Source organism: Vollenhovia emeryi, unplaced genomic scaffold, assembly GCF_000949405.1.
Source record: "Vollenhovia emeryi isolate VEMERY1.0 unplaced genomic scaffold, V.emery_V1.0 DF939305.1, whole genome shotgun sequence".
Classification (NCBI taxonomy): Eukaryota; Metazoa; Arthropoda; class Insecta; order Hymenoptera; family Formicidae; genus Vollenhovia; species Vollenhovia emeryi.
In genome coordinates this window covers 136,282-163,298 of record NW_011967061.1, presented here as the reverse complement: position 1 = coordinate 163,298, position 27,017 = coordinate 136,282, and the positions used below count along the sequence as shown (strand labels likewise).

The 27,017-nt window shown below is 44.4% G+C and overlaps 4 protein-coding genes across 16 annotated transcripts in view; 2 read left to right on the top strand and 2 right to left on the bottom strand.

The window, feature by feature from the left end:
* LOC105558903 (helicase domino-like) overlaps window positions 1-2,321 on the bottom strand; it is a 35,622-nt gene extending 33,301 nt beyond the window's left edge. For 7 of the 8 annotated variants that reach the window (XM_012006825.1, XM_012006829.1, XM_012006831.1 and 4 more), the window contains exon 1: window positions 644-906. The gene's annotated coding sequence lies outside the window, so the exon portion shown is untranslated. Of the gene's footprint in view, window positions 1-643; window positions 907-2,224 lie in introns of those variants that run through there. The other variant, XM_012006826.1, reaches the window with a different exon arrangement.
* Window positions 21-7,203, top strand: LOC105558904 (DNA repair protein RAD51 homolog 4). 6 transcript variants are annotated; one of them, XM_012006836.1, is made up of 8 exons: window positions 1,032-1,366; window positions 1,470-1,608; window positions 3,672-3,827; window positions 4,307-4,419; window positions 4,580-4,787; window positions 5,367-5,543; window positions 5,887-6,183; window positions 7,092-7,203. In XM_012006836.1, the coding sequence occupies exons 3-8, from the start codon at window positions 3,684-3,686 to the stop codon at window positions 7,182-7,184; spliced, it is 1,032 nt and encodes a 343-aa protein (XP_011862226.1). In that variant the 5' UTR covers window positions 1,032-1,366; window positions 1,470-1,608; window positions 3,672-3,683; the 3' UTR covers window positions 7,185-7,203. The 6 variants fall into 6 exon arrangements, with proteins under 6 accessions (XP_011862227.1, XP_011862226.1, XP_011862224.1 ...); XM_012006834.1 differs by having other exon boundaries at window positions 1,457-1,608; XM_012006837.1 differs by lacking the exons at window positions 1,032-1,366; window positions 1,470-1,608 and adding an exon at window positions 21-270 and having other exon boundaries at window positions 3,670-3,827.
* On the top strand, window positions 7,203-11,605 carry LOC105558905 (methyltransferase-like protein 16 homolog). The gene is made up of 6 exons (XM_012006839.1): window positions 7,203-7,323; window positions 7,661-7,877; window positions 8,206-8,346; window positions 8,435-8,795; window positions 9,197-9,392; window positions 9,483-11,605. The coding sequence occupies exons 1-6, from the start codon at window positions 7,219-7,221 to the stop codon at window positions 10,026-10,028; spliced, it is 1,566 nt and encodes a 521-aa protein (XP_011862229.1). The 5' UTR covers window positions 7,203-7,218; the 3' UTR covers window positions 10,029-11,605.
* Window positions 10,042-26,834, bottom strand: LOC105558907 (clustered mitochondria protein homolog). Its single transcript, XM_012006840.1, has 17 exons — window positions 26,399-26,834; window positions 20,081-20,364; window positions 18,804-19,226; window positions 18,033-18,399; window positions 17,707-17,843; window positions 17,171-17,451; window positions 16,969-17,095; window positions 16,480-16,654; window positions 16,194-16,399; window positions 15,925-16,075; window positions 15,464-15,669; window positions 15,120-15,326; window positions 14,941-15,039; window positions 14,415-14,759; window positions 13,876-14,148; window positions 13,121-13,246; window positions 10,042-12,960 (listed from the first exon to the last, which is right to left on the bottom strand). The coding sequence occupies exons 1-17, from the start codon at window positions 26,499-26,501 to the stop codon at window positions 12,304-12,306; spliced, it is 4,167 nt and encodes a 1,388-aa protein (XP_011862230.1). The 5' UTR covers window positions 26,502-26,834; the 3' UTR covers window positions 10,042-12,303.
* Between the last annotated feature and the right edge of the window lie 183 nt (window positions 26,835-27,017).

Sequence of the window (27,017 nt, the reverse complement as noted above, 5' to 3'; positions counted from 1 at the left end):
AAGAAAAAATTGATAGTAACAGACGACTCGCTGGGCGAGCTCGCTCGTTCGCGCGAGGCGTCGATCGTTTATAAACACGAATCGAGTGGGAAAGCGAGGGAAAAGCGACGAAGTCGAAGAACGCGGTGCACGAGTACGTTGTCAATTCGCGTTTCATAAAAAAAAAGGGGGGGGGGACGAGCGAGAGCGGAGAAGATAGACGCGAAATTTGAAATGCGCGACGACAGGACGTCGGAGGGGAAAAAAAGAAGAGAATTTCACGAGGCGAGGTATGTCATCGCGACGACCGCTCGCCGGCGAGCCTCGAGAGCGAGAGAGACGGATGGATCGCGCGGAGACGCGAGGGGGGGGGCTACCGGAGAGCGTCGTACGTTCGTGCGTGCGTCGAGGGAGCGATGTGCTATATCGAGGCGAGCGCCGGTGACGAAATATGTCGGGAGGCGAGCGAGAAAGCGAGACGGAGGGAGACGCGACGGGCGGCTCGACGCGGAGCGTCGACGGCGTCGCGGCCGACGGCGCCGCGCGAGGAAACGGGGCCGCCGACGACGCTCCGCGCCGACGGGTGGGGAAGGTCGCGGCGCGATACAAAGGAAATCTCCCGTCCGCCATGTTGGCGTTGGCCCCGAGACGGGTCAGGACTTACCATAATGTAATCACAAATTACCGCGGCGTAGACGCGCCATCCACGGGAATGATCGTCACGCCCGTGTCCCGCGTGGGTCGACTCGCAATTGGGTACCTCACGTAACATACGGCGCATGAGCTATATCTAATATTTTACGATACATCGTCACACCGCACGCCCAAGGACGCGTACACACTTCTAAACATGGCGACGGCTGCGAAACGAGTTGCGGGGCCGCGGCCGAGAAACGTTTCCCCGCAGTGTCCCGGCGGCGTTTGCGCCAGCCGCGCAGAGATGGCGCCCGCCGCGCGCGCGCGCCTCCCCCCCCGATTGGCCGGCGGCGGCCGCTGCGCGCGGCAACGTGGCACGCGACGGCGCGCGCGATTGGCCGGCCCGCCCGGCTGCGTTCGAACGCGCGGCTCAATTCTGCCAACTCACATCCCCCGGGTCTGTTCGTTTTTTAATCGCCCGCGCTCTCCGCGCGCCCCGCGCCCACGCCTAACGCTAAATATGGCCATTCAATTTCGCGAGCTTCTTTTCCCCCCTCGCTCGACGACGACGACGAGGAGCCGCGCGCACGTCGTTTTCCTTTACGACGCCGCGCATGTAATTATCCGGATCTCACTTTAATTCATACGTATTTCAATTATCTACGATCAGCATACAGTTGTACGCAGGGACGACTGGAAAAGCAAGTTAAACCGACACGTGGTTTCGCGCAATTTTCCGTGCAGCTTTGAGGTTTGTTTTCTGTTCCTGCACTGGTGAACTAGTGCAGTAAGCTAGAATGAGAAAAAAATTTGCTTGTCTCACTCTAATTTACTGCACTAGTTCACCAGTGCAGGAATAGAAAACAAGCCTTTGGTTCCCCTGCACTTTTCCTCCCGGCGCCTAAAGAAACTCGACTCGGGTCCACTCGACGGTTGACCCGGTCGGCCTTTCAAAAGATAATCGTCGCACACTTCCGGTCAAATGATCTCCAGGTACGTACGTCCCCGACCAAGAATTTTTTTACACTGGAAGTAACCGGCGGCGCGCTACTTCCGTCAAAATTAACTTTTGCTCGAGCAAGATCCCTGCCTCGGCTTCGCTAAACACGCATCCTCGTCCCAACAATTTAGAAAGGCGCACGGAATTCAGATAAAATCTCGTTCACGCTACACTCGACTTTACACCCCGTTCTCCTGCCTTCTCTCGCCGAAGTGCGAGTTCGTCTTATTTAAACGGGGAAAGCAGGGAAAACGCGGAAAGAGCGGCCGCGCGCGCGTTCCAACTCGTCCGCGCTCCGGACAAAGCGACGCGGGGAGTCGAGGGGGGAAAAAGAGAGAGAGAGAGAGAGGAGGGGGGGAGGGGAGAGAGAGAGAGAGAGACCGATTTCCGGCGAGGAGAGGGCAGAGGGTGGAGGCTCGAGGGAGCGAAACCCCGGAGCACGGGAGGACGAAGGACGTGGGACGGGGATGGACGCGGGGCCGATCTCGAGCACACGACGCCACGTGGCATCCGCGGACGGCGGTGCCCATTTCCCGTCTCTCGTCGCGGCGCGTCGCCGTTCGCTCGCTCGCTCGCTCGGCCTGTGCATACGCGTACGAACATACATACGTGCATCGATCCTCTTCCGAGTCACTCCGTCCCCGTCGGTGCCGCGCGTAGCCGGTGCCGACGAGTGCGGGCGGTGCGCCGTTCGATCGTCGATTCGCCGTGCGCGCACGTGCGTCCCTCGCGGCGGGCGGGCGCGCGCCGCTGCCGCCGCCGCCGGCGGGCGGCATTCCTGCGCGCGGGAATCTCGACCGCCATCCCGGGAGCCCGGGGTCCCCCGTGCCGGCACGAGGGGCGTCCACGAAACGGCGGCTGGTGGCCAGGGATCCCCACGGTGGGCGACGCACGTCCGTCGAGGTGAGACGTCCGGCAGCACTCTGGGACTCGCACGCGGGCCGGCAGTGCCGGTGCCCTTGGCTGGCCTCTGGCGGGTGCCCCGTCGTCGATTGGCGGCTCGTGGCCGCTCGATACCGCCGGAAGGAAGAGCGCTGAGGCGCGCGAGATAGCGCCTTTCGAAAATTATGCGCGACGCGGGTGCGCGTGTCGGAATATACGCTCATCTTCGATATGCAGTTTTTCAAAAACTATCCAGACTGGCCAATGCTTTTGTTTAGAAGACAAACGACGCTTCGGTCCCGGATTTCAAGTTCTTCAAGTAATCTCATTTCCACGATATGGTACCCTGGACCGCGTTAAAGCTTCTCTCGCTCTTTCGCCGAATTTTAAACGCACTTGTTTAAGTTACTTTGAGCACGAAGTACCCTGAGGCTATAAACAATTTTACATTTCCCTGCTCTAAACTTATTAGGGTACGAATCGCGTGTATCTACATTCCAAACGCCTCTGCGTTCTCAAGTTGGCCGCTTTTACATCGGCGGCATCGTTCCTGTTCATTATCACGTTGGTTCAAAATAATTTTTTTCCTCAGAAATAATACGCTTAGAATGTGATCTTACCGGAAGCAATTGGTACACTTTTTAATTTGCAAGGCTTTCATTTGTCCACGTGCATGTACTTCGTCTAGCGGAGAATTAAAATTGTACACGCACCGGCATAAATGCTGTCCCTATCCTTGCGAGGTGCACGCACACAACTAGAGTCCCTGTAGTTGTGTGCGTGCACCTCACAGGGATAGGGACAGCATTTATGCCGGTGCGTGTACATGAAAATATGATAAATTTTTAAATAAGAACTATCCAAGCAGTAAAAGACCTGTGTTTCGCGCGGATTTCAATAGGAGAGAGATGGGGGGGGGGGGGGGTAGTGGGAGATCCCTTGCAGGAAAGTAAATGAAATAATTACTGGAAAATTACTTGTACATCACTAATTTCTAATGATTCAATTACTGAACTGTAGTAATTGTTCCAGTGTTTTCCTCGTTCCCAAGTGTATACCTTTCTGCAAGGGATACCCACGCACACACCCACGCATTAATTTCTTTAATGCACTTCAAAATGTCTTCCTTTCCGCAGGGAGAATTTCTCTGTACCGCGATGCTTTCGCTTTGCAGATTGAAGAAAAGATGACCAAATTGGACGCGGATGTTCACCCGAGTCTGTCGAAAACGGTGACGGAGAGTTTGCGACGGAGGAACGTGGTCACAGTCGTTGATTTTGTCTCGGCGGATCCGATTAAACTGGCGAGTTTCACCGGTCTTACGCACACGGTACGTGTTCTGCAAAGAAAAGACGGTAGACGCGGGTAAATAAGGCATTTAAAATGCAAATCTGCCGCGCCAGAAAATGCGTGTCACTGTCGTTTAAAAAGGCGGAAAAAAAAGAAATGAAGATCAGTTTTATCGGATAATTATTCTACCGATCAGAGAAACTCAGGCGAACACCAAGTAACAGTTACGTAACATCGATATTATAATTTAATTCCTACTCAGCAATGTAAATATAATATGACACGCTTATTATATACGTTACATTTACATTGTTGAGTAGGAATTTATAATATTGATGTTACGTAACTGTTACTTGGTGTTTACTGGGCATTTGCCTCAGAAATTGAGTTTCTCTTGAACGACATTAATCCACTTGACCCGTTCGAAAGATCGAGCGAAATGTAGCGAAAGAATTAGAGAAGATAGTGAAGTTGGCTCGTTCAAGTGCGAATCCAGTACAATTATATTATAATTTGTAGGATATACTGCAAATAACGCAACACATACTGAAGAAATTTGGTGGTACAAAGAGGAACGCAAAGCAGCAGCTCACGCTGGAACGCAGCAACGTAATTTCGACCAACGTAACGAGGTGCGTTTGCAACGAGTCGTCTCCCAATCAAACTGATCCTGACTGAGAAAGATTGCCCGATGTGAAAAATTTCAAATATTATACAATTGCTTTCACGAAGAAGATAAAACGCACTTCATTTTCTTAGTCATTTTCTAACGTCTCGTTCTTGATGCGATAGTTTGGACGAATTGCTGAAGGGTGGCCTGTACCCGGGACAGCTGTGCGAGTTTTGCGGACCCACAGCCTCCGGGAAGACTCAACTATGTTTGACGGTGGCAGCTAACGTCGCTGGTCGCTCGGGCGTCGTATGGTATTTCGATACGAAGAAAGATTTCTCTAGAATGCGATACGAACAGATCATGAAGGCTAGAAATTACACGCCAAAGGTAACAGCTATAACCCACCCAGCAAACACCAAAGGAACAGTTGCATAACATCAATATAAATGTAATATAACACATGACTGTTATATTACCTTTGCATTGATGTTATGTAATTGTTACTTTGGTGTTTGCTGGGCAGATAACAATTCTTGCGCGCAAATTTTGCTTGTCTTATGCATGCAAATTTGTATGAGATTTGTCCGTAAGATATGTTTAGTCTGTGCTTTGGCACGCAAGTGGCTGGCTCATGTATTAACGTATAATTTTGCGCGCAAATATCCATCAACTCACGTACAAAAATGGCTCAACAACGCAAGCAAAATATATTCTATCCAAGTGCGTCGTCATAATGCCAGATGTTTGCGCGCAAAATGTTTGCTGGGAACTAACGATTAGACGTTCATAAAAGCGCGTATTGCGCATCATGATCATGTGATAACAAAAAATGTAATACTTTAACGAACAGAAAGAGCAGTAATTTAACAAATCCAGGTCTCTAAAATAAGCTTTTCACACGATTATTCATTGTCTTTAAAAGTATTGTTGAATTCTGAGAAACGAGTCCGTTTTGTTCTCTCGCAGGTCATAGAAGATGCACTGCGCGGTACGAAGATTTGTCAAGCGCGTTCCTCCCATGAATTGATACGTGCCCTGCGACAATTGGTAACTCTTTGCAAACGGGAGCCGGGTGATGCGTCTTTCGAAGAGAAAAAGACCCTTCTCGTGATCATCGATTCCTTACCGGCAGTTATCTTCAAGGTATCTTTATACACAAATCTAATTGTTAGCAGTTTACATAATTTTCTAAGTATTGATTATATTTTATATTACATTAAAGTGACTTGTAAGATACTAAGTTAAATAACACAAGTCCTGAACTTATGACTTCAATATTAATTTCGTAATGTTGAAATTCATATTGAAATCATCAGTTCAAGGCTTGTGTTATTTAACTTAGTATATTATAAGTCACTTTAATGTAATATAAAGTAACATAAGATGTAATTAATACTTTTAATATTAATTTCGTGACGTGGAAATTAATATTGAAATTTATATGAATGCTTATATATATTTTTTTAATCAATTATGTTTCATTGAGGTAACGCGAAACGCGTCATACGGTGATAACGAGACGACTTACGAGCTCGACGATTTGGCCGAGGTATGTCGATTCCTCACGAGGGAGTGCCAGGCAGTCGTAATTACTGTGAATTCGATCACCCGGTGGGACTCACCGGGGCAAACAAACACCGCAGATATAACACCGGCGTTGGGAAAATATTGGGCGAGGATACCAGCCACGAGGTTGCTGATATCGAGGCGATATGGTGAAACACGTACGATTAAAGTTTGGAAGGATCTGAAATTAATCGAGAACTCGTTCTGCACTGTAACTGTAAGCGATATCGGAGTTACAGCACAATAAGCCGTAGCAAATCATTATTTACGTACATATATGATCGTTGTTAAGTTATAAAATCATTTATTAATTGTTATATTCGATGTTTCTCTCTCAGTTATTTCCTGTAATCAAAATGTTTGAATCTTACATCTATTCGGTATATATAAGTTAGTGGGTGATTGATCATCTGGAATGATCACCTTGATGAAGTTCTTGCGACACAACGTGCAAGAGCGAATAAATATTACCTACAGTCGTTTTTTTTTTATTAATTATCTTTATTATTAATATCACTATTTCTATCTTTTTCGACTATTTTTTATACTTGTCGTAAAATGATTAATAATAAAATTTGTTGTTTCTAGTCAAAACTTCTAATCAAATTTTGTTTTCAAGTACAAATAAAATCTTCTCACGGAAAAAGTCATAATTTTATTAAGTGCTATTTAATAATCAACTATCTGTAAGTAATAGTAAATTCTACAAAATATCTCACACAATAGTTAAACAAAGAACTTAGATGTCACATAGAATGTATATTTTTTAAATTTGATCAAATAGCGAAAGTCAGAAGGGTGTGTTAGTTTGTGGAGATCTGATGTTAGTTAGCTCCAACAGTTGAGTGAGCGATTATTTAAAAATTATTTGAACATTTTTTAATGATTATTAATTATATATTTAATTCAATAACTTTATAATTAATACATGTAACACATATAATTTTATATATTTAATTTTAAACATATATAATTCAAACACGCACACAAAATACACATCGCGCGGGAATTATTCACTAATGGCGGCGAATACTCGAATGTTACAAACGGGTCCACGTTCTCACTGGTGTATCTTTTCGATGGCGGCTGCAATTGGCCGCAATTGAGTCTGTTCATCTGTCGCAGCGAGTGCAGCGAGTAAACAAACCTGACGATCTCGAGGAGTTTTATTTGATTCCTCACGGGAAACGCGAGGACTTGGTCGTCAATTCTAATTGATCTTTTCGAACGATTCTTTCCACTTGAAGTGAGGATGAGCGTCAAGAAGTACATCCATCCGAGAAATAAGTACAAACGACCGCCGGACTACAAACAACTCGCGGTTTTGTATCCGGAGTTTTGCCGAATTGCTACGATGGTACTATAATATTTTCTACGGTTTATAAATTGCAATACAATACATGAACATTACCTTAATAATGCAGATGAAATTTTATGAGTTGTGATGCGACGCAATTGCATTTGATATCTCATGTTATTGCAATAATAATGTAAATATGCGCTTCAGATCTAAAAAGGAAAAAAAATCATTAGAATATAGACAGAATTGTAGAAAATGTAGCCAATGTCTACACACACTTTTAAGTCTCTTCTTTTATATAATTTTTACATGAATTGAATAAATGTAGATCCAACGCGCTTGGATGAGACGTGTGAAACGAATGAAACCCTTTTTGTCCGCATTGGTTACCTAGGACTTCGCGGGTAAACTCAGGATCAACTTCAAAGACAGGAAGACCCTGCACGTGTTTACAGAGACTCTTCTGAAACATGACTTCGGTCTGCACGTGAGCATCCCAGCGGACAATCTGAATCCGGCGATCCCGCTGCGCCTGAATTATATATTGTGGATGGAGGATTTGATGGCTCATTCCAAATTGGAGATGGACAAGGTGAAGGGCATCGACATAGGTGATTGTCGGAACTTGAAGACGCCTCTTCCAAGTGTCGACGAAGCTTTTGGACGTTGCACTTGGGGAAATAGAAAAGATATTGCAATCATATTAAAGTAATGAATGGCCGCGTTCAGCAGACACAACTGTTGAGTGAGCGCTCAATGATTTCTTAATATGATTGGCTGGATCTAAAAGTATTAACCAATCATACTGAGCGCTCACTCAACAGTTGTGCCTGCTGAACGCAGCCAATGTGCATTTAAAAATAATGTAGTATCATGTGCCCTCCGTCTACGAAATGCCTGTGCGTTGAATGTAACGTTTTACAATTTTGTTTCAAACAGGGACAGGCGCGGTTTGTATATACGCCCTATTGCTAGCAAAAATTTACAAGTGTCGCATGATTGGTACGGACGTGGATAAGAGAAGTGTGGAGTACGCCCAGAAATGTATAAGGACAAATGAACTGCAAGATTTAATTGAAAGTAGGTCCTATTAAATATACTCGCCTCTCGAGAGGCGCAAAAAGGTCGACGCTGTTAGAATTTCATGTAACGGAATTTCTTGACGTAGTAATTACAGTGAACTCCGATAGAATTTTTAAGGACGTGGTGCGAGACGGCGAAGATTACGACTTCTCGATGTGCAACCCGCCGTTTTTTGAGAGCGAGGACGCCGGCTTCGAAAGAATCGCCAAGGCTCTGCCACCGAGAAACGCGCCCACTGGAAGTGACGGCGAGCTGAAAATCAAGGGTGGCGAGGTGGGCTTCGTGACGAGGATGATCGAGGAGAGTGTCGAGGTGGGAGATCGAATACGGATCTACAGCACAATGATCGGCAAGAAGGCCGACCTCGTCGGTTTAAGACGATTGCTAAGATCGAAGGATATAAAGAATATGACCTGGACGGAATTCTGCCAGGGGCACACAACGCGGTAAATAAATCTATTAAATTATTACAAACAGGGAGACTCCGTTAATTCAGATCTGATCGAGTTAGTAATTTGTTATATCGTTAATTATTTATTGCTAACTCTCAAGCCTACGTATAACCGCTAAACATTTGATTAATTACTTCGGAGCTTATTCAAGATTCATAAATCCCGCGATCCTGCCGTTCCGTAGGATCTTGTAGCGTAGGTTACAATAATTGTAGAGAGTTTGTTTTCAAGATTGGTGATTAGCTAATCACATCACGTTTGATTTTTGCGTGTTGAAATAAGAGCCGACAATTTCTGGCCAGAACTCGAATCTTCGGCTCGTTAGCGTAGCGCATAACTCTTTGTGCCATGATTACCACGAGATTATTAAAGCTACGTATTATATTTGCCGACAGGTGGGGTTTGGCTTGGAGCTTCCTACCGCAAAGTGTTGTAAATCTCGCCACGGCACCTGTCATCAGAAAACGCGGGAAGTCCATGGTGCACTCGTTAAAGAATTATAAAACTTCGATAACGTTTCCGGTGAACGATAAATTCTCTTGTATAGATGATATAATCAACTTTTTAAGAGCAACGGCGGAAGAGTTAAACGTAAGGCATCACTTTTCTTACCGCTGACATGTATTGAGAATAAGTTAAGTTTTAAAAGTTTCATCAGCTTCAATTTTATTATTGTAACAGATTCTATTGCAAGACCTGCCCGTCCCTGAAGACAGTTTGGACTGGGCGTGTAAAATAACTGCTAGAGAAAAATCATGGGTGCATATGCGCAGAAAGCGGCGTTTAGCGCAACGGATTGCGTTGAAACGAACGAGGGGCGAAGATGGCGAGTGTATCGAGATGAATACGTGCGCTGGAGAAACTTCGATTAAAACAGAAAACGATACGAAGGATCCACACGAAGAAAGCCCTGATAAAGTATTACCCGACAAAGATGGTCCCTTGCTCGTTTGTAAGCTCTGGGTAGAGACTGAAAGCTCTGATGATTCTCAGGATGTAATTACGCAACCTGACGAGATGTTCAGGATATGGATGGTGTTCGAAAATGGGTATGGTGGTTTGGACGCATTACATTCGTTGCGACAGTACCTGATAAACAACCTGGGAGTGAGAGAAAAACAGAAAAGGTTAAAAAGAACGGAAGAGTCGCCACTTCAGTCGCAGTCCGGCAATAAAAAGGATTTGGCGAGCGATAAACGGGATGCAGAAGATTCCAAAGGTTCTTAATTAGATCACCGTGTTATTTATAAAACAATTTATTCCATGCAACATGTTAAAGAAAGTCTGTAACAGGATACTATATGTAAATTAAGTTTGTAACGTTCTTTTTCTTTCATGATATATGTAAAGTCTGTGTAATTTTATTTGTAATATAATATATTTCCCCCCTTATATAATTATTATTACTTCTCTCTTTATAGTACAATTTGGCTAAGTGCAATGCGGTAATTTGTCATTACGATTATTCTTGCGATGCGAGAAAGAGTCCGTGAAAGAGACGGTGACAGAGATTGACTGAATCGATCGATCGATAAATTGATCCGGGCTTTTTTTTTATTGTCACCGCAGAAACACTGTCGTTGTGCTCTCTTCAGGCCTGAAATTTCGCATAAAATCTACGAAGGCTGCAGCGGGAATAATCAGCACTATTTTCTTCAATAATTAAAAACCTCACGATACGGCTACTATCGGACTATCGATATCGCGGTACTGCTCTTCGGTCGAGCCGCGGCGAGAGATTACGAATCGGGCCGCGGATAGATCCCTGGAGCAGGCGAAATAAATTATATTATAGAATATTAACAGTGGGATGTAACAATCGGTTCTTTTACTTATGACTTTAATACTATAATCGCGAAACTTGTAAATCAGCTACGACGCACAATGACTCGATTAACAATTGGCCATTGCATCCTTAATTACGAATATGATCGGATAACAATATCATTCGCTATATCAAATTATTATCACCATCATTCTCGATACCGCATTAAAGATACCTAGTATATCTTTATATTAAGCAGGCATGTCAATCAAGAATTATTTGAACGAAAGAATATCTATAAAAAAATAAGAGGAAGCACTTGATCACGAATCGCTGTAATAACAGATGAAAGAAAACGGATTATACGTGTATGGATTAACTGTAAATATCGTAATACTTTCTTTTTTTCTTATTGATGGCAATTAGGATGGAGTAACAACATGCCTGAATGGCACAATATGGTGATCTCACAAAGAGGAAAGACGAACAAAACTCTGAAAGCGAATTCGCATAATAAGGCAATTTTAGCGTGACTCTGATACAGCAACCAAAATGTATGTCGAACTGTATCGGGACATTTTCGCGTGATTGGTAAATTGTAGTAATGACTAGTCGTTTGATATCTAGCTGGTTGACACCATACTGGATACCTAGCAATGAAGTAGGATGTCTGTTATAAGTTTCTAATAGATTACAAATATGCGCCAAATATAATACGAATAAAAATAACGTAACTTACGTCTTTGTTTCGTATTAAATTTAACTTAAACTCGGTACTTTAATCACAGTTAAACACAAGTTTAAGCAAGTCTTGAATTCGCACGTACAGAAAAGAATACGTATCAGCGTAATGGTTGCGGTACACGTACCAGAATAAGTGGTGAATGTACCAACGATCCCCAAAAAATCACCCACTACAATAATTGTATGCGCTAATGTATACTAATGTAAATTAAAGCCGGTGTACACACATCTACGTTGCGCAACTAACATAATCGATCAAAATTCAACAAATATTTAATAAAATTTCTAAATTATACTCAACGTCTCTTGCGAATTTATCTGCCTGCATCTGTAAGTAAATTTGTGTACGACGGCTTCTGATGAATACGAACACGTTCGAGAGTATCGAAAGGATGCGAATTCGCTTTACAAAATAATAGAGAAAATGAAGATATTAGTTTTGAGTCTAATACGGAATTTGGTCGAGTTTGAACGTTAATTAATTTGACGAAATTAACAACCGGTACCGTAGACGTATTTCAATCACCGGTATTTTGCATAGTAAACAACTTGAGCTTTAAAAAAAAATGCGTCGTCTCACGCGCGCACAATTGAAGAAATCGTATTGCTTTTTTTTGATTTTACGCAATGGCGAAAAAGGAACAATCTCTTATATCTTAACTTCTTGAAGATATAATTTTCATTCAAGATTGTTTCCTTTAAGCGACATGGCACCCGTGTCTTTATATACAATCGATATAAATGTGCATTTTGAATGCAAATTCAACCTCGGCAGATACATCCCTCTCTTTATCTTTGCAAGTACATTTCCCACAACAGTACTCGTGCGTTTTATCTTGATTCCGTTTAAAACAGTATAACAAAAATGATGCAAGTATGTATATCGTACGCGACGATCCTCGCGCGAAATCATCATTTTCCACGACGAAGGACTAGGATTTAGAAAAAAAGAAAGGAAAGACTACTAATGTTCGTCGTCGGCGAACGAAAGACTCAGCTCTTCGCCGCCACGTCTGACTCTAAGACGTCAGTTTTGCTAGCTTCCAAGTCGTTTGTTGTCTTTTGCTCGATCTTCTCGACTTTCTTCTCCGTTGATTTCTTGATTTCTTTATCATCCTTCTTGGTATCCTTATCAGCGATTGCTGTGACGGCCTCGCCGCCATCTGGCGACTGTTCCTTCTGCCGCTTCTCAATCTCCGCCTTGAAGTTATCGATGTCCTGCTGACTGATTTGCACAAAGAGGATGCCATTGATAACGTTGAGCATGTCCAGCACCGAGCCCATGCTAGGCGGCTGCACCTGAATCGGTGGCAAGCTTACGCCTGACTTGCCCGTGTAGATCTCATTCATCTTCTTTTGCAGCACAACCGCCTGCTGAGTCAAGTGGCGTAAGCAATCGCTGCTTTCCTTCGTTTTTTCGTGCTCCTCGCCCAATTGTTGCTTGTAAATCGCGTAGGTTTCCTTCTCGTTGTTCAGCGCCGCTCGGAAGTCGCCCATGCATGACTGCGTGCGTGCCACTAAGTGGTACGATACCGCAACCTTCAACGAATGGGAACCGTGATAACGTAGATTCAAGGCTAACGCGTGCTCTAGAAAACGCAACGACAACTCGTACTCGCCGACCGCGTGCAGGATCAACGAGATATTGCTCTGAAAGAAACATATACGATATTATTATTACAATTTTCTGATAAATTTATGATGTTTTAAAGAATACATAAAACTATTTTATAATTACATAAAACACATGTAAAATAACTTTGTAACTTTTATACAGGAAATTTCCGAGATTATCTGATATTAGACTTACATCAAGCAAGGCCACTTCCGGATGATCCTCACCGCAGACTAATAATGCTAGATAACGTGCTCTGTACAGTAATCTTAATGATACAGATACTTGCCCGTTGGCAAAGGAATATAAGGCGAGATGAATCTGCAAGCACAAATAATACATTATTATTACACATCGCACAGAATATTATATCATTTATATTACCTGTTTTTATATTTTCTATGCAATTTAGAAGATATATTAAAATTATTCCTTTACTTTGTACTGTTATTACTACAACTGTTATTTATTTTAGTATAATTGGAGTGGCGAGCGTGGCGCAAAGAAATGTGCGCTGCTTAGTAAATAAATAAACGAAAAAATCCGAGTTCAAATCCAGCCACGGACACCGCTGGTTTTTTCGGATTTCGGACGCCACTTCTCGATGGGAAATGACAACCACCGAGAATATCTCGCCACACATACCCCTTTAGGGGTACAGCCCTCCAGGGTGGAGGTTTCTTTCGGTAATGTTAGTAGCTTAAGTGGGTGTACCCTGGTAACCTGAGCAACCTTATCGGAGACTGAGAACTCCCTAACGGAAGATGGGGTCAGGGCTGACGAAGAAGAAATGGTCCTTCGAAAAAGGGGTTGGCGAGAGGCTAGCAACCCCTCACCGTAAAAATTCAGGGCCAGGGCCCACTTGGGGCTGTAGAGCCGGTTATGATGATGAATATAACAATTGTAGAATTTACGACTCTGAGAGAGATAGTATGATTGGTATAACTTACATATTCTGTGATGGTGTACGGATGATCGATGCCATTAACCCTCTCCGACATGAGGACTGCCTTCTGCTGGGTGCCAAGTGCCTCCCCATGATCACCCATTATGTAGTTCAATCTTGCCAGCATTCTAAGACACTGTGCAATTTCAGGATGCATGGCACCATAGACGTTATTCAAGAGATTCAACGCCTCGCTGATCAGCTCGTATCCGTCTTTTAAGTATCCTTGTTGGATCTTGCTTTGGCCGGTAGTGTAAAAGTTATAAGCGTCACTAGCCTGAAAGAAGTTGAGTTGAAATCGTACTTTACTGTCACACGCAATTTTGACTTGAACAAAAAGTATTTTGATTATTAAAGATTTAAAGAGAGACTCCTTAAATATCCGAATATTAATTTGAATAAAAAATGCATTCTTTTAAAATTTAAAGCTCGAGCGTTTATGAATTCAACAAATGATTGCCTAAGAAATTGTCTTTTAAAATTTCGATTAGCTATTAGGTAACGAATTGTCTCGTTTGTATTTATTTAAGATGGACTACTTACTCTAGGGTTGATATGTTTGACAACGGGGAAGATGTTCAATATGTCTTCTTCGAAGAACGTCGCCCGGTTCTTGTTTTCGAAGTTGTACTCGCGTAGCAGTATCTGAATACCAGTCTTGACGCAGAAGCCACGCAACAATGAAATTTTTTGTAGGTGATAGTGTTCTATTGTGGCTTCTAACGATTCCGGGCTCGGTGTCTCCCAGTCGTAATAAGCCTTTAAGTCAGCCTTAATTTGCTGCCATAACGATTTGGGCGTCAACGATGCCCACTCTACTTCCGACTGCTGCGGCCCGTTGTTTCTCCCCTTGCGTTTATTGCGGCGTTTAGCAGTTTTGCTCTGAAGCTGAAATAAAAAGTTACATCAACTTATCTACTAAAATTTAATTACACAAAGTACAATCTTCTCGGTAACCATAATTCGTCGTAGTTTTCATTACAACTTGCAATTGAAACTCAATTCTCTTGATCGTTAATTAGTTAATTCATAATTACATGAATTATAAATGTACTGCAATTGATCGTACCTCTTCTAGATTTTGTTGCGGGTGTATAATTTGTGCCGAGGACAGCAAGCAATTTAGAAAGTGGCTGATGGCCGCGGACAGGCTCATCAGTTCCGTACCCTGTATATAAAGTGATACATTTACAAATGTCTCTTGTGTGCTTGTGAAACATGCCGTAATTTTATTTTTAAATATTGCACCTGCATGTAAGAGGTAAAAATGTGTTTGGCCGATCGGAGGATCAGCTCAGATACAGCAATGCGATTGAGATAATGCAACTGTGGCACCGCGGCTAACATAGCCGCCAATTTACCGAGATAGCGAACGTTAATGCCTCTACCATGGAGAGCTTCCACTAACGTACTACCGTCCATCGCGGCCGCCGTGTGATCTAGGCACTCCCGTATCTGGAACAAACATTTACTTGAGAAAAAAGGAATACAATTGTACAATTACAAGTACATTCAGAAGTAATTCCACGTTTTCGTATCTAATTGCAGAGATGGTAAAAAATTGCACTGTTAAATCTTTACGACAAACTTACGAAAGTCGGTAGCTGCGCAGTGAGCAAGAAGTCCGCGGCATCCTTCACCAACTGCTTCTGCTTCTTCAGATCGGGGCCACTGAGATCCGGATGCTTGACGCCAGGTGAGAACACGTCCGGATTGAATCTCACGTCGAACTCGGCTTCTCGCAGACTGCCCACCGCCGCCGCCGCTCTTCGTACTATCTCTTTCGTGCTCTCCTCGACTGTCGCCCAGAAATAAACCTCGTTATAAAACCTTTTCTCTCTCGTTCTTATAACAAAGTATTATAAATTATATTTCTTTATAATTTATTTTTTCAATCTTTTTTCCTAACTTTACTTCAATATCGATACAATCCTGACAAATTTTCACACTTATTAAAATCCTAAAGGCAATAGGAATAAAACTCTGTTTCTTCACACCTACGATCCTATATTATCAATGTGTGTAGGAAAAAGTATACATATATAATACGCACGTTCTTGCTTTTCGCCGCCTGTGATCGAGTCGGTGATGCTCTCGACAATCTTCTTAGCCTCGTCGGCCTCTATTAGAGATTGTGCGCAGTCTTCCTTGTTACTGTCCACCGTTACAACGGCAGTTGAATCCTTCTCTTCCTTCTTATCTTCCTAAAATTATTAGTTTGTATTACCTTCTGTACCTATTATCTCAAGTTATTCGCATTTAATAAGGTATAAGTACAATAAAAAATAAAATATAATAGTGAAAAATATTATTAATACATACCTTGGCGGTAATCGCATCTTTTTCCTTTTGAGATCTTCTAGCTGATGTAAGCTGTTGAAGATGAACGGCCGCGTGCTTGATAAATTGAACGTATCTGGCTTCGACGAACGAGTCGATGAGTTCCTGCCGTAGACAGGCCAGTCTGTGCTTGTGTTCCACTGGGAATCCCAAGGCTCGTGCTTCTTTGCTCAGTTCCACACCCTCGACTGAACGAGAAGAATGTTTCCCGAATAAGTAAACCGACTTCTCTTTCACACTATGGTAGAATTAGCAGATCTCGACTTACGTTTTAGAAAATTTACGTCGGGTGGAAAGGTCCTCAACAAATCAAGCACATAATGCCGCGAATCGTTACCAATGATACCCTTGCATTCCACACTGCTGCAAAGTTCGATTTCCTCGCCTGCATCGTTGATCACCTTATGAGGAAGGATCTTCAACTGTTGCCCAGCTTTGTTTAACTAAACGCGAGTATTAAAGATACTTGAGTAATAAGATTAAATTATAATATAGCAATTATTTATATAAAACTACTAACATTTTCCTTTAATAAAAAACTTAATTAAATTTAAGAAAATTTATTAAAGAAATTAAGCAAAAGAGAAATGTAGAAATAAGATTAAAGTGGGTAAACTGATGTAACTAATAAATCAATTCCTTAACCATTTGTAACAGTAAGGAAAACTATTAATTTAGTATTTTATCCTTTTCTCAATATTTTTCCCTGATTTCATTATCATTGTACAGATTTTACTTATGCATTTTGTTCACTTACCAATTCAAGGTACTTAGGATGCGTGAGAACCGTCTTCCCGAAATCGATCGACCCATAGACCACCGATTGTTCTTGCTCGCGTTCCAGTATACCTGGTATGATGGACTGCGCGGTGACGCGGTAGCCTCTGGACGTCACAAAGAACAGATTATTAATTACGAAAACTAATTTTTAAAAACCGCAAGAAATCTGGGAAACGCACCTGTAATCGATGACAACGGTGCCAAGAGTATAGAGACCGGGCAAGTCCACAGCCGCGTACACTCGGACACCTTGTAAATCGTTGCGAGGCGCGACAAAGGCCGCGGCGTCGCCACCCAATTCCTTGTAATGATCGCGCACATCGAAGCCGAGCGAGAAGAAGATGTTGTTCCAGATAAACATCTGCATTTTGGCCTCCTCGCCAGGATTGATCGCCATCACGTTGCCGTCGATAACCGCCACTGCTCCGCGAGTCGCGGCCGCCACGAAGTCACTGTGGACCTAAACAATGTAGCAATATTAATTGTTAGAAGTTATTTAAGAACTTATTACGACTATTTAAAAAATAACTTATTTTTATCATTATTTTATTATTTCAGCTTTAAAAGTATTATTGTACATTTATAAACTGACTTTATAATTAAAAAAGGAATGATGAAAAAATTAATAAAAGGTAAAGAATATAGTTTTTTGTTCGTACTACTATTTTAAAGTATATTGTATATTATCATGTCATCTTCAAGAAGAAGACAATACCTTGAAGATCGCACGCTCTCGTAGCAATCTTTCGGGAAGATTTTTACGCGGCAATTCCCTCGTGGTTTGCAGCTCCTCGTTCCAATCACGCGTTTGTCCCGGGATGTGTTCCTCGTATCCCAACTTGGAGGAAAAAGCTAAAAAAAAAATTGGGTCAATTAAATTAAATTTCTATAATACTTCTCACAAGCGATATTATTATAATCCATTAACACTTTCGAGTGATTAAAACCAAATGTAACATAGCTAAATGAAATAGACTTTGGCTAACTAACTTCTTTCTGATTAGATATTAGAAAAGTTTCTTCACTTTTTTCAGAACTTACTGTCTTCCGCGCGAATTGCATCAATGGTGTGTTCGATTTGCGGTGCGCTCCAGGCATACAGCTGATAAGGCGTGGCCACTCGCTCGAAGGGATGCCTCTGAGTCCTGCGCCGTTGCATAGAAGCAAATCCTCGTTTAAAGGTTGGACTGAGCTGATTCAACAACTCGATCAAGCTGTGGCACAAATGGCTAGGCGTAGCTGGTTTAGGATTAAACACTTCTTTAGTCGACTGGTTGACGAAGAAGCCTCTAGCACACGCGGTCAAATAATATTGCTTATCCTCCAATGTGACTACATGCAAGTATATCAGATCGCCGTGAAGCTTTCTATAGCCAGGTGGTGGATTCCATCCTGACGTTGTTAGGACCTGGGAAAGATGCAACAGCAATTTAGAAAACTCTCTCGTCTCTCTTTCTCGGTAAAAATAAAATCTAATTTTGTATTTCTTAAAAATAAAAAAATACTTAGTCGTCATTGAATAATTTTTCAAAGCAATTAATTCTTATCGGTTCAAATGAACGTACAAAATCTTTACGTTTCTTCAATAAACTTATCCAAGTTGTAGTCTCGAGATTTACGGAAAGATTTTCCAATATTTACGAGATGGAACACTCGCATCCAAACTTATCAAGTTCTTCGAGTCTTTTTTAGACTTTTAAAAAAAATTAGAAAAAATATTAATAATGCCGCTAAATATGCAACTTATCCTTCCTTATTTTAGTCTTTTCCCAGCCTCTATTAGATCATTGAGTGACTTCAAGAATTTCGTACTTTGAGACACGGCGGGCACTTTTGTTCCTTCGCCTGCGGCTGGAGAGGCAACAGGGGCCGATCCCTACAACCGGGTATGATGTAATCGGGTGGCGTGCAATCGACCGAATCTGCCCGGGTCTTCTTCTTCTCTAGGATATCGCCGTTCGTGACGACATTAAGAAACGACAGGCTGCTGCACTCGACCCCGTTGTAAGCGTCCGCGGGATCCACGGATTTGAGCAGATCGCGTACGTGTCGCACGTGTATGCGCGCCTCCCGCATCGTGTACACCTCCTCCACCACCTTGATGATCGAGCCGTCCTTCAGGCCCTCGATATTCTTCAGCTCGGCGAAGTTGTCCAACGTGTTGCCGTCCAGCTGCAGTGAAAAGCACGTGCGGTGACACGTGTCTTCGCGGTCCATAAGCAACTGATGAATTTCCTGCAAAGAAAAGACATTAGTAAAAAGCAAAGATACTGGTTTATTCCGGCGTTAATCTCATCGAAATAATTTTCCGAAATCTCTCGAAAAATTTAACACAAACATGATATTGTAAGAGAAATTCCCTAAATATCTACAAGTTCAAATTTCTATTCTTCTGGCCGCGAAAATAAAATTCGAATACAAGCTGATTCTCGTTTTATTTTTCCATATATTGCTTTTGACCGGAAGGGTCACGCGTTCCCCTTTGTGCGAGGTAGGCGAGCATTTCTTTGTCTCGATATTAACGACCGCGTTGCCCGTGACTTTCGGAACTTTCCCGCGACCGATTTGCTACCGATTTAATCGCGACGAGTTATAATAAAGGATCGGACTCTGGATCGTGCTAAGAACTGAACACTGTATCTCAAAACTAATAGAATCATATTGTATGAACTCGAATTACATTTTCGCTATTTAACAGACTCTCGACGAGCAGTGCGACATGTCTACTTCGCCTTCTACCAAAGAGTGTCTTTTCTCGCACGCGATTGTCCTGGAAGGACCGCGGGACCTTCATTTCGTCCGCTCTTATTTTGGCGCACTTGTTGTAGCTTTCGCGCGCTTGCCACCGCTTTATCCTGTCATCTGCTGAGGAGCTTGATCAGCTCCTTTCAATATAATATTGAGAAAATATATGAAACAAAGCGATGAATGGAAACGTGGGAGATCTGATTACTATTAAAAATAAACAGTTGGAGAGCAAAATTAAGTTCAAAGCGTTGATTAACTAACGATAGCTAATTGATAATTTAAACAACATGACCTTAGTGTACAAGTGACAATTTTACCAATCGGACGGCAAACGATGTTACCTGTACGAGCTCCATGCTGGACACCTGAATGTCAAAGGGCTCAGAACCGGGGCTGACGATCTTGACGGTGAAGCCCATGTCCTGAATGAAAACAACTTCTTGCTCATTCGAGGCATCCTTCTCCTTGTCAGCGGCGTCCGCTTCCTTCTCGCTCTTATCACTATTTTTATTGTCTTCATTCTTCTCCTTCTCGCCCTCCTTCGTCGCCTCAACCTCCCCCTTTTCCACGACGTTCTCCGTGGCCGTACTCGTGCTCCCGCTCTCTTCTGCCTCCTTTCTCACTTCTGCGAATAATTCGTCATATGTAAGAAATGATTCCGCGAATTAGCTCGTAGACGCTTTTCAACGCCGCATAATTGATTTTATCAAGGGTTCGTTAAACCTATTACGTACGTATTAATTTATGCGTGCATGTAAATTGCTTGGATCTTTACTGAGAGTTATCAACAGATCACAAAACAATCGAAAGATATTAAACTCAAATTCGCCTAAGCTTCCAAATTTATCAATTCCTTCGAATTTATTTACAAGCTAACTTGGAGATTTGGACATTACGTCCGGATTTCTATTCAATCATTTCATTGTGTTCGAAGATTAGACGAAACGATCTCAAGTGACGAGATAAAATAGTAATTAAATCAGCTTAAGAGAGCAAATTACGAGAATACAATGGCTCGCTCTCGCCCTGACAATGAAAGGGGCCCGACGCGCGACTTTACAAGATATAAATACATCTAACAGTCCAAGTAGTTTCGCGTTGTCAGGCGCACTTTCCGATGCACTCTCAGACGCACTCCCTCGTCACTCACATTCACCGATGCGCTTATAAATAAGCGGCAAAGTAAATAGTACCGCACTATTTATGTTGGGACACGTGCTAGCAATACGCATCGACTTCGGAGCGCTAGAAACGATCTATGTCAAGAAGATCGCCTCTTGGATCGTTGGCAGCGATAACAATTTCACGTTATCTCTCGCCGTGACAACATTTGGTCTTGTCGAGGCCGATTTCTTGTTCCCTGAACTTCTCCCCATTCAATGTTCCTTAATTCAATCCTCCGCTATATTATTTGCTCAAACAATTTAACATAGAAAATTCTCTCCGTGTACTAAATACTATATTCTTATTATAATTAATAACAAGCCCTGTTTTCTACAATGATCAAATTGCATGCTTTGCATTCCGATAACGGTTCATAAATGGTGTTTAATCAGGCGACAACTAACGCAGATTCGTACAGGTAATCGCGATTAATTTTCCGCTTCGCTGAGCCACGTTTCGCAAGTATCGACAACTTCGTGCAGTCGTCGACGATAACGGGCGAGTCGCGGCGACTGATAAGAGAACTATCCCGCAGTTCAAGTGCCGAGGATTACATAAACCTGTTTAAGGGACAAAATCGACAGGTCGCACAAGTCAAATTCTATAATTCGAATAAATGTCCGTGTTAAATGTTTATTCTCTTAACGACTCTCTGCGCGCGTGGACATTTGGATCGCGAGGCAAACTGTATACATCGAGTAAGAGACGATCACGCACGTCCTTTAAGTCTAAATGACAAGCGAAAATATCCTTGGTAATTAGATGATAAAATTTTACAGTCTGAAATACTTGGCGTACAATTTTTCCTTCCCGTCCGCTTATTGCCTACTTCGCTCGTCTTATCACTGGTGTTATCGTGTACGATTCCACCGTCCGTCGTTCTGTGTAGAAGCATTGTACTCCTGTTACAACGCGGGCACGTTAACGCGATGCAGATAAGGCATTATATCACCAAATAGAGCGATAAAGAGGGGAAGAATCTATGGAGGAAAACGACCATAAAAAATATTATCGCCAAGTATATTTGGAAATCGCACGGAGATGTCGTAAGGGACGCGTTAAGTTTGAACTTGTTATTTTCAACGAGTGCTCGAGGGACGCCGGTTTGAAGATCTTTATCTTGAAAATGCAGTGTTATACGAGCAAGAAAAGAGATTAGCTCCGGTCGAACGGGTCGGATGAAAACCAAAATATCTACAGCTATCGAATTCCGTGGAGCCGAGACGAGGGAGGGTACAACCTTTAGTTGGGTTTCGTTACCGCTCGGGGGATCCTTTTCGTTTTCTTATGTACACTTCTTCGTCGAAACCGAAATACACCATTAGGGGAAGTTCCTCTATTATGAGACAGCAGGTTTTCAACACTCAAATTCAATCACAAATCTTTTCTCGCAACGATTACACGATCTAACAATAAATTTTTTCCACTAAACAGATTTCGCTTTAAGAACAATAAAATCATTGTGGAATCAAGAGATAATTTATATCGAATATAATGTAACGATAATTGAAAGCAAAAAAATTCTCATTAAAAAAAATGATAATTATATGACGAGATACCCTCCTCGTTATTATTTGGATTTGGGCTCGACAATAGTGAAGTTACATCTCCTATTTACATATATATACATATATACACGTAATTACATATATACATATTTATATTTACTACTGATAGCAAATTCATAACGAGGCGAATAAGAATTTTATTCATTTTGTTTCAATGTACCAATTTTTCCTTAAGTCTGCCGTTATTACAATAATACTTTTCGGTTTCTACGAAGAAAATACACAAGATAACAGAGATAAAACGATCCCCGAGCGCTTAACGAAACCCGTTAAAAGTTTCTTCCTTCGCGTCTCAGTTATTACTGCAGTTATCTACGGTTATCCATTATTAGCTAAGTTTCGCGAGTAAAATCCATTAAAGCTCGGCACTTACACTGGTCTAAACAGTATTCGCAATTCACTTGTACAAGAGGCTGATAAATAGAGCGATGTCTGCGCGACGGACATTATTAGGACGTTACCGCTAACAATTATCGCACACGAGCGTTGATATTATTCGTGCATCTGTCCCTAAAGCGGTGCGTGTATGACAAATGCCGGTTTCATTCATGCGATGACGCGAAAGCCGCGTGGCTTTAAAATATCATTCATAAAACCGCCCACGACCAGATGACCGGCGATGCTCGCGAATCGCCGCGCTTTTCTTCTCGCCACTGCAATTTGATTCACCGGCGCGATGCCCGTGACGGAATCGCAATTGACGCGGCATCGTCGCCGGTTGGCCCGTGGCGAGGAAAACGATCGGCCACGCCTTCACATAATTTTACAATTTTCACACAATCTTTCGACTGAATCTCCCGGTAATTTTGTTTTCAATTTCATATGCGCACCGTGTACCGGGAATCGTTTTTGGACGAGAGAACCCGAGGCACAATTTGGAAGCGTAAAAACTATAACTCGAACAGATTTGTTATTTCTCTTTATCGAGGTTTTCCATTTTCTGGTATTAATTGTAACCGGAAGTTAATCGACTCTCTCCATCTGTTTCTATGTTATTAGCCGAGAAGAGGCAGAGAGTCGATCAACCTCCGGTTAACATTTAACCAGAGAATGAAAAACCGGGCCAAGCAAAAAAAAGGGGGATAAAAAAATTGAACGTTAAAGATATTTAATATTAAAGCCGTAAAGAGTCGCACGATGAATTAAGAGGCGACATTAGACCCTTGAGATGAATAACGAAGGATCTTTTCCGTCTGAGGAGCGAATTTTAAGTCGCCACTTTTGTGGTAGGTCGGATCGATCGAGAACACGGATATCCGGGAGTAATCCACAAGGCGCTCCTACACTTTCGCAGGCGGTCTGCTCGAACAACAGAATCTGTGTCACAAGAAATCGGAAAGACGGACGCGTAGTACATAAACTTGAAGACAGATATACGGGGTGGACGGCTATATGCTATTTACCGCTAAATATAGAGTCCAAGCGGGACCGGGTTTACTGTACCGGGAGTTATGCGAGTTCACGGCGCGCCGGAGAGAAGGAGAGACACGTGAGGAGGATCGATTTAAACACGCAAGCTCAAAGGTGAAAGTACGAGGCGTCAGCGTTCGCCGCCGCAATTGCGCCAGTTAGCCCGACTCGGTTATCATCGAGGGATGTTTGCTCGGCGTACAAACTCGGCGGCACACAATATAATAAGTCGGGGCGCCGATAACCCCGGGCGGCTATCGATACTCCGCGGATCCCGCGCGGGCATTGTTCCCTTTCCTCCCCTCACCCTCCCCTCGCGAAACACACGTGCATAAGAGGCGGATCGTTAACACGAGACTCTCTTCCCTCCTGGCGTCTCTAATTAAGCCTGCAAATACGCGAGCCGGCCGCCACAGGGAAGCTCGCGCTTCAGGTTTCTCAGGTCTCCCGGGACGCTCCTTCTGACGCAACTCCTGCGACTCTTGAGCGGTTAAACCGTCCGTGCAAACTGGAGCCTCGCGGAACGAAACCGTGCTCGTTGCTTGGGACGACTCCTCTTCCGCTCTGTCGACAATTTGCCAAATTTCAAACTTTTGAGCGCACACGTGCCGTTCATTCGAAAGGGAAGAGCCGGGTGTCCCGGGGGCAAGAGTGTCCTTCGATAAGTTATCCTTCAAAGATACCCCGTTGTTGATCTTCGATTGCGAGAGAAGCATGTGCTCCACTGCTTCTCTCCTGCCCTTATATATATATATGTATTTTTACTTATATCGATAGAGCGAAGGAGGCAAATTCTGACAAAACCAATTATCCAAATGCCCCGTGGCAGATCCGAAGGTGCCAGATAATCCAAAAGGCATCGGGGTAACTTCACACAGGATTGCGCCCGTCAACAATCGTCGCTGTACGTCTCCAAGACGAGTCTCGCAAATCATTCTAAAGTATTTTTGCTCTTGAACATCAACATTCGCCCCGACCGCGAGTACATTGCAGCATGCATTGACGTCACTCCGCATCGACGTTGCATCACGCTCGGTCGTTCATCTTATAACGCACATTACTATCTTATAACGTTGGATTATGGAAATTCGCGTCGTCGATGCCCGCCTTCGCCAAGGTCGTTTGACTTTGGCCTTAATTTTAATTCATCTTTCGTCTCTTTCCGAGGGGACAGTCGGAAACGAGGGGCGAATTAAACCAAGTCCAAAGTTGAACGACGTGTGCGACAGGACGAAATGATGCCAGGTTCAAAGTTAAACGACGCTGGTGAAAATCCAGGGTCAAAATCAACGCGGCGATACGCGTATCCAAGCTCGGTCCGATGGCGAGTTTTTCACCAGGGCCGTTTAACTTTGAACTTGACTTAATTCGTCCCTTCGCAAACGTCGCCTCGTTAGTTTCATTCGTCCTTCGTCCGTTTCCAACTGTCCCCTCGGGAAAAGGCAACGGATGAATTCAAACCAAGACCAAAGTCACACGTTACGTCACGCCCCGAAACTCAAGATCTGTCGCGGGAAGCCGACGAGGAGGAGTCGTTGTTTTCATCGAGCACGCCTGGAGAGACGTAGACATTACGTAAACGCTCGATTGCGGCACGCGCGCGCGACGCGTTGGTCCCCGTCGCGCGCGCGAAGATCCACGAACCGATCTCGTTCGGCGTCCGCTGCTGCCGAGTCGCAGACGCTCCGTCGATGGCCTCGCGAGTTATCGCTCCGAGTCGCCCCACGTCTCGGAGCGACTCCGAGTTTGACCCTCGTCGCGTCTCCTCGCCGCGCGTTTCGGAGCTTAGCGGGCGTAACGCAACCGGTTTTCCGACTCGCGTCGCGACGGGAGATGCAGAGGACCTTGCACCTCGCGAGAAGCGGCTCGACCCGAAAGACCGAGCTCGCCCCGGCGACTTTTCCCGTCTCCGCGTCTCTCCGCGACGCGACGGGCTCCGAAAGAAACGTCCGCTCCGCGATTTTCGCGGGTGCGAAGAACGCGACGACGCGGCCGCGACGTGGAGAAGCGGAAAGGGAGGAAACGCAGATACAATTCATTCAACATTTTCGGCTTTTCCCCGAGGAAAAACGGGCGTCGCGCGGGCCGCGGGAGGAAGGTCGGCGAGGAGATTCGTCCGTTGGCGCCGCGGCGCGTCTTCTGCTAGGCCTCCCCCTTCCGCTGGCGTCCCTCCTCGTGCTACTTGCGGCTCACATGACCCCGTGCGCCGAGATTCGCGCAATTCGTGGGGTTACATAACGCGCCTCGCGCTCTATCTCGCTCTCGCTTGCGCGCGCGCGCTCTCTCTCTCTCTCTCTCTTTCCCTCGCTCGATCGAGGCCGGCTTCGGCGCTCGGCCGAACTGAACGACGAAGCGAAACCGTCCCGACGACGCCGTCCACGTCGCGGACGCGCGAGGACGGCGCCGTCCCCGTCGGGGATTACATAACGCACGCGGGACCGGGGACAGAGGGCGGCGGATTAACCTTAAAGGAGGAGCCCCTCGTGCGCGCGCGGTGAATCTAGCTTCGGTACTGACCGGTCACCTTCGTGGCCTCGTGCACCTGATCGCCGTTCAGCAGGGGTATCTTCGCGCCGCCGGTCTCCTGCTCGGACGTGTCGATCTGCGCGCCAACTGCCATTTCCGCGACTAGGCAGCTCGGACAACGCAAGGGGAGAGAACGGGACCGACTAGGACGACGATGACGACGGCGACGGCGACGGCGACAGGATATACCGTGACGACGCGAGTTTCCGTTGCTCTGGCTGTTTCGCTCCGCGAGCCTTGTTTTCTCTTTCCGTTTTCCTTTCTTTCGCCGTCGGCCTTTTGCTCTTCTCGCTGCGATTTATACGGTCACGCGCACGCACACCCTTTTGAATCGTTCGTCCGGGACGGAGAGCGACGACGACGTCCGACTTTTCCACGGGGCGGCACACTACTCCAGCGCGCGCGAATCCCGCGGCCCGCACGTGCGTTTCGAACGGGGGACGAGGCCTGCGGCCCGCGGCCCGCGATTGGCCCGTCGCGGCGCCGCGCGATTGGCCCGCGCGTCCTCCCCCCACCCTTCCTTCACCGCGCCAGGCGCGTCTACGCCATAGAACTTGTAGACATGGAAGGGGAATTGCATATACTTTCCATGAGCTGAAACCATAGAACT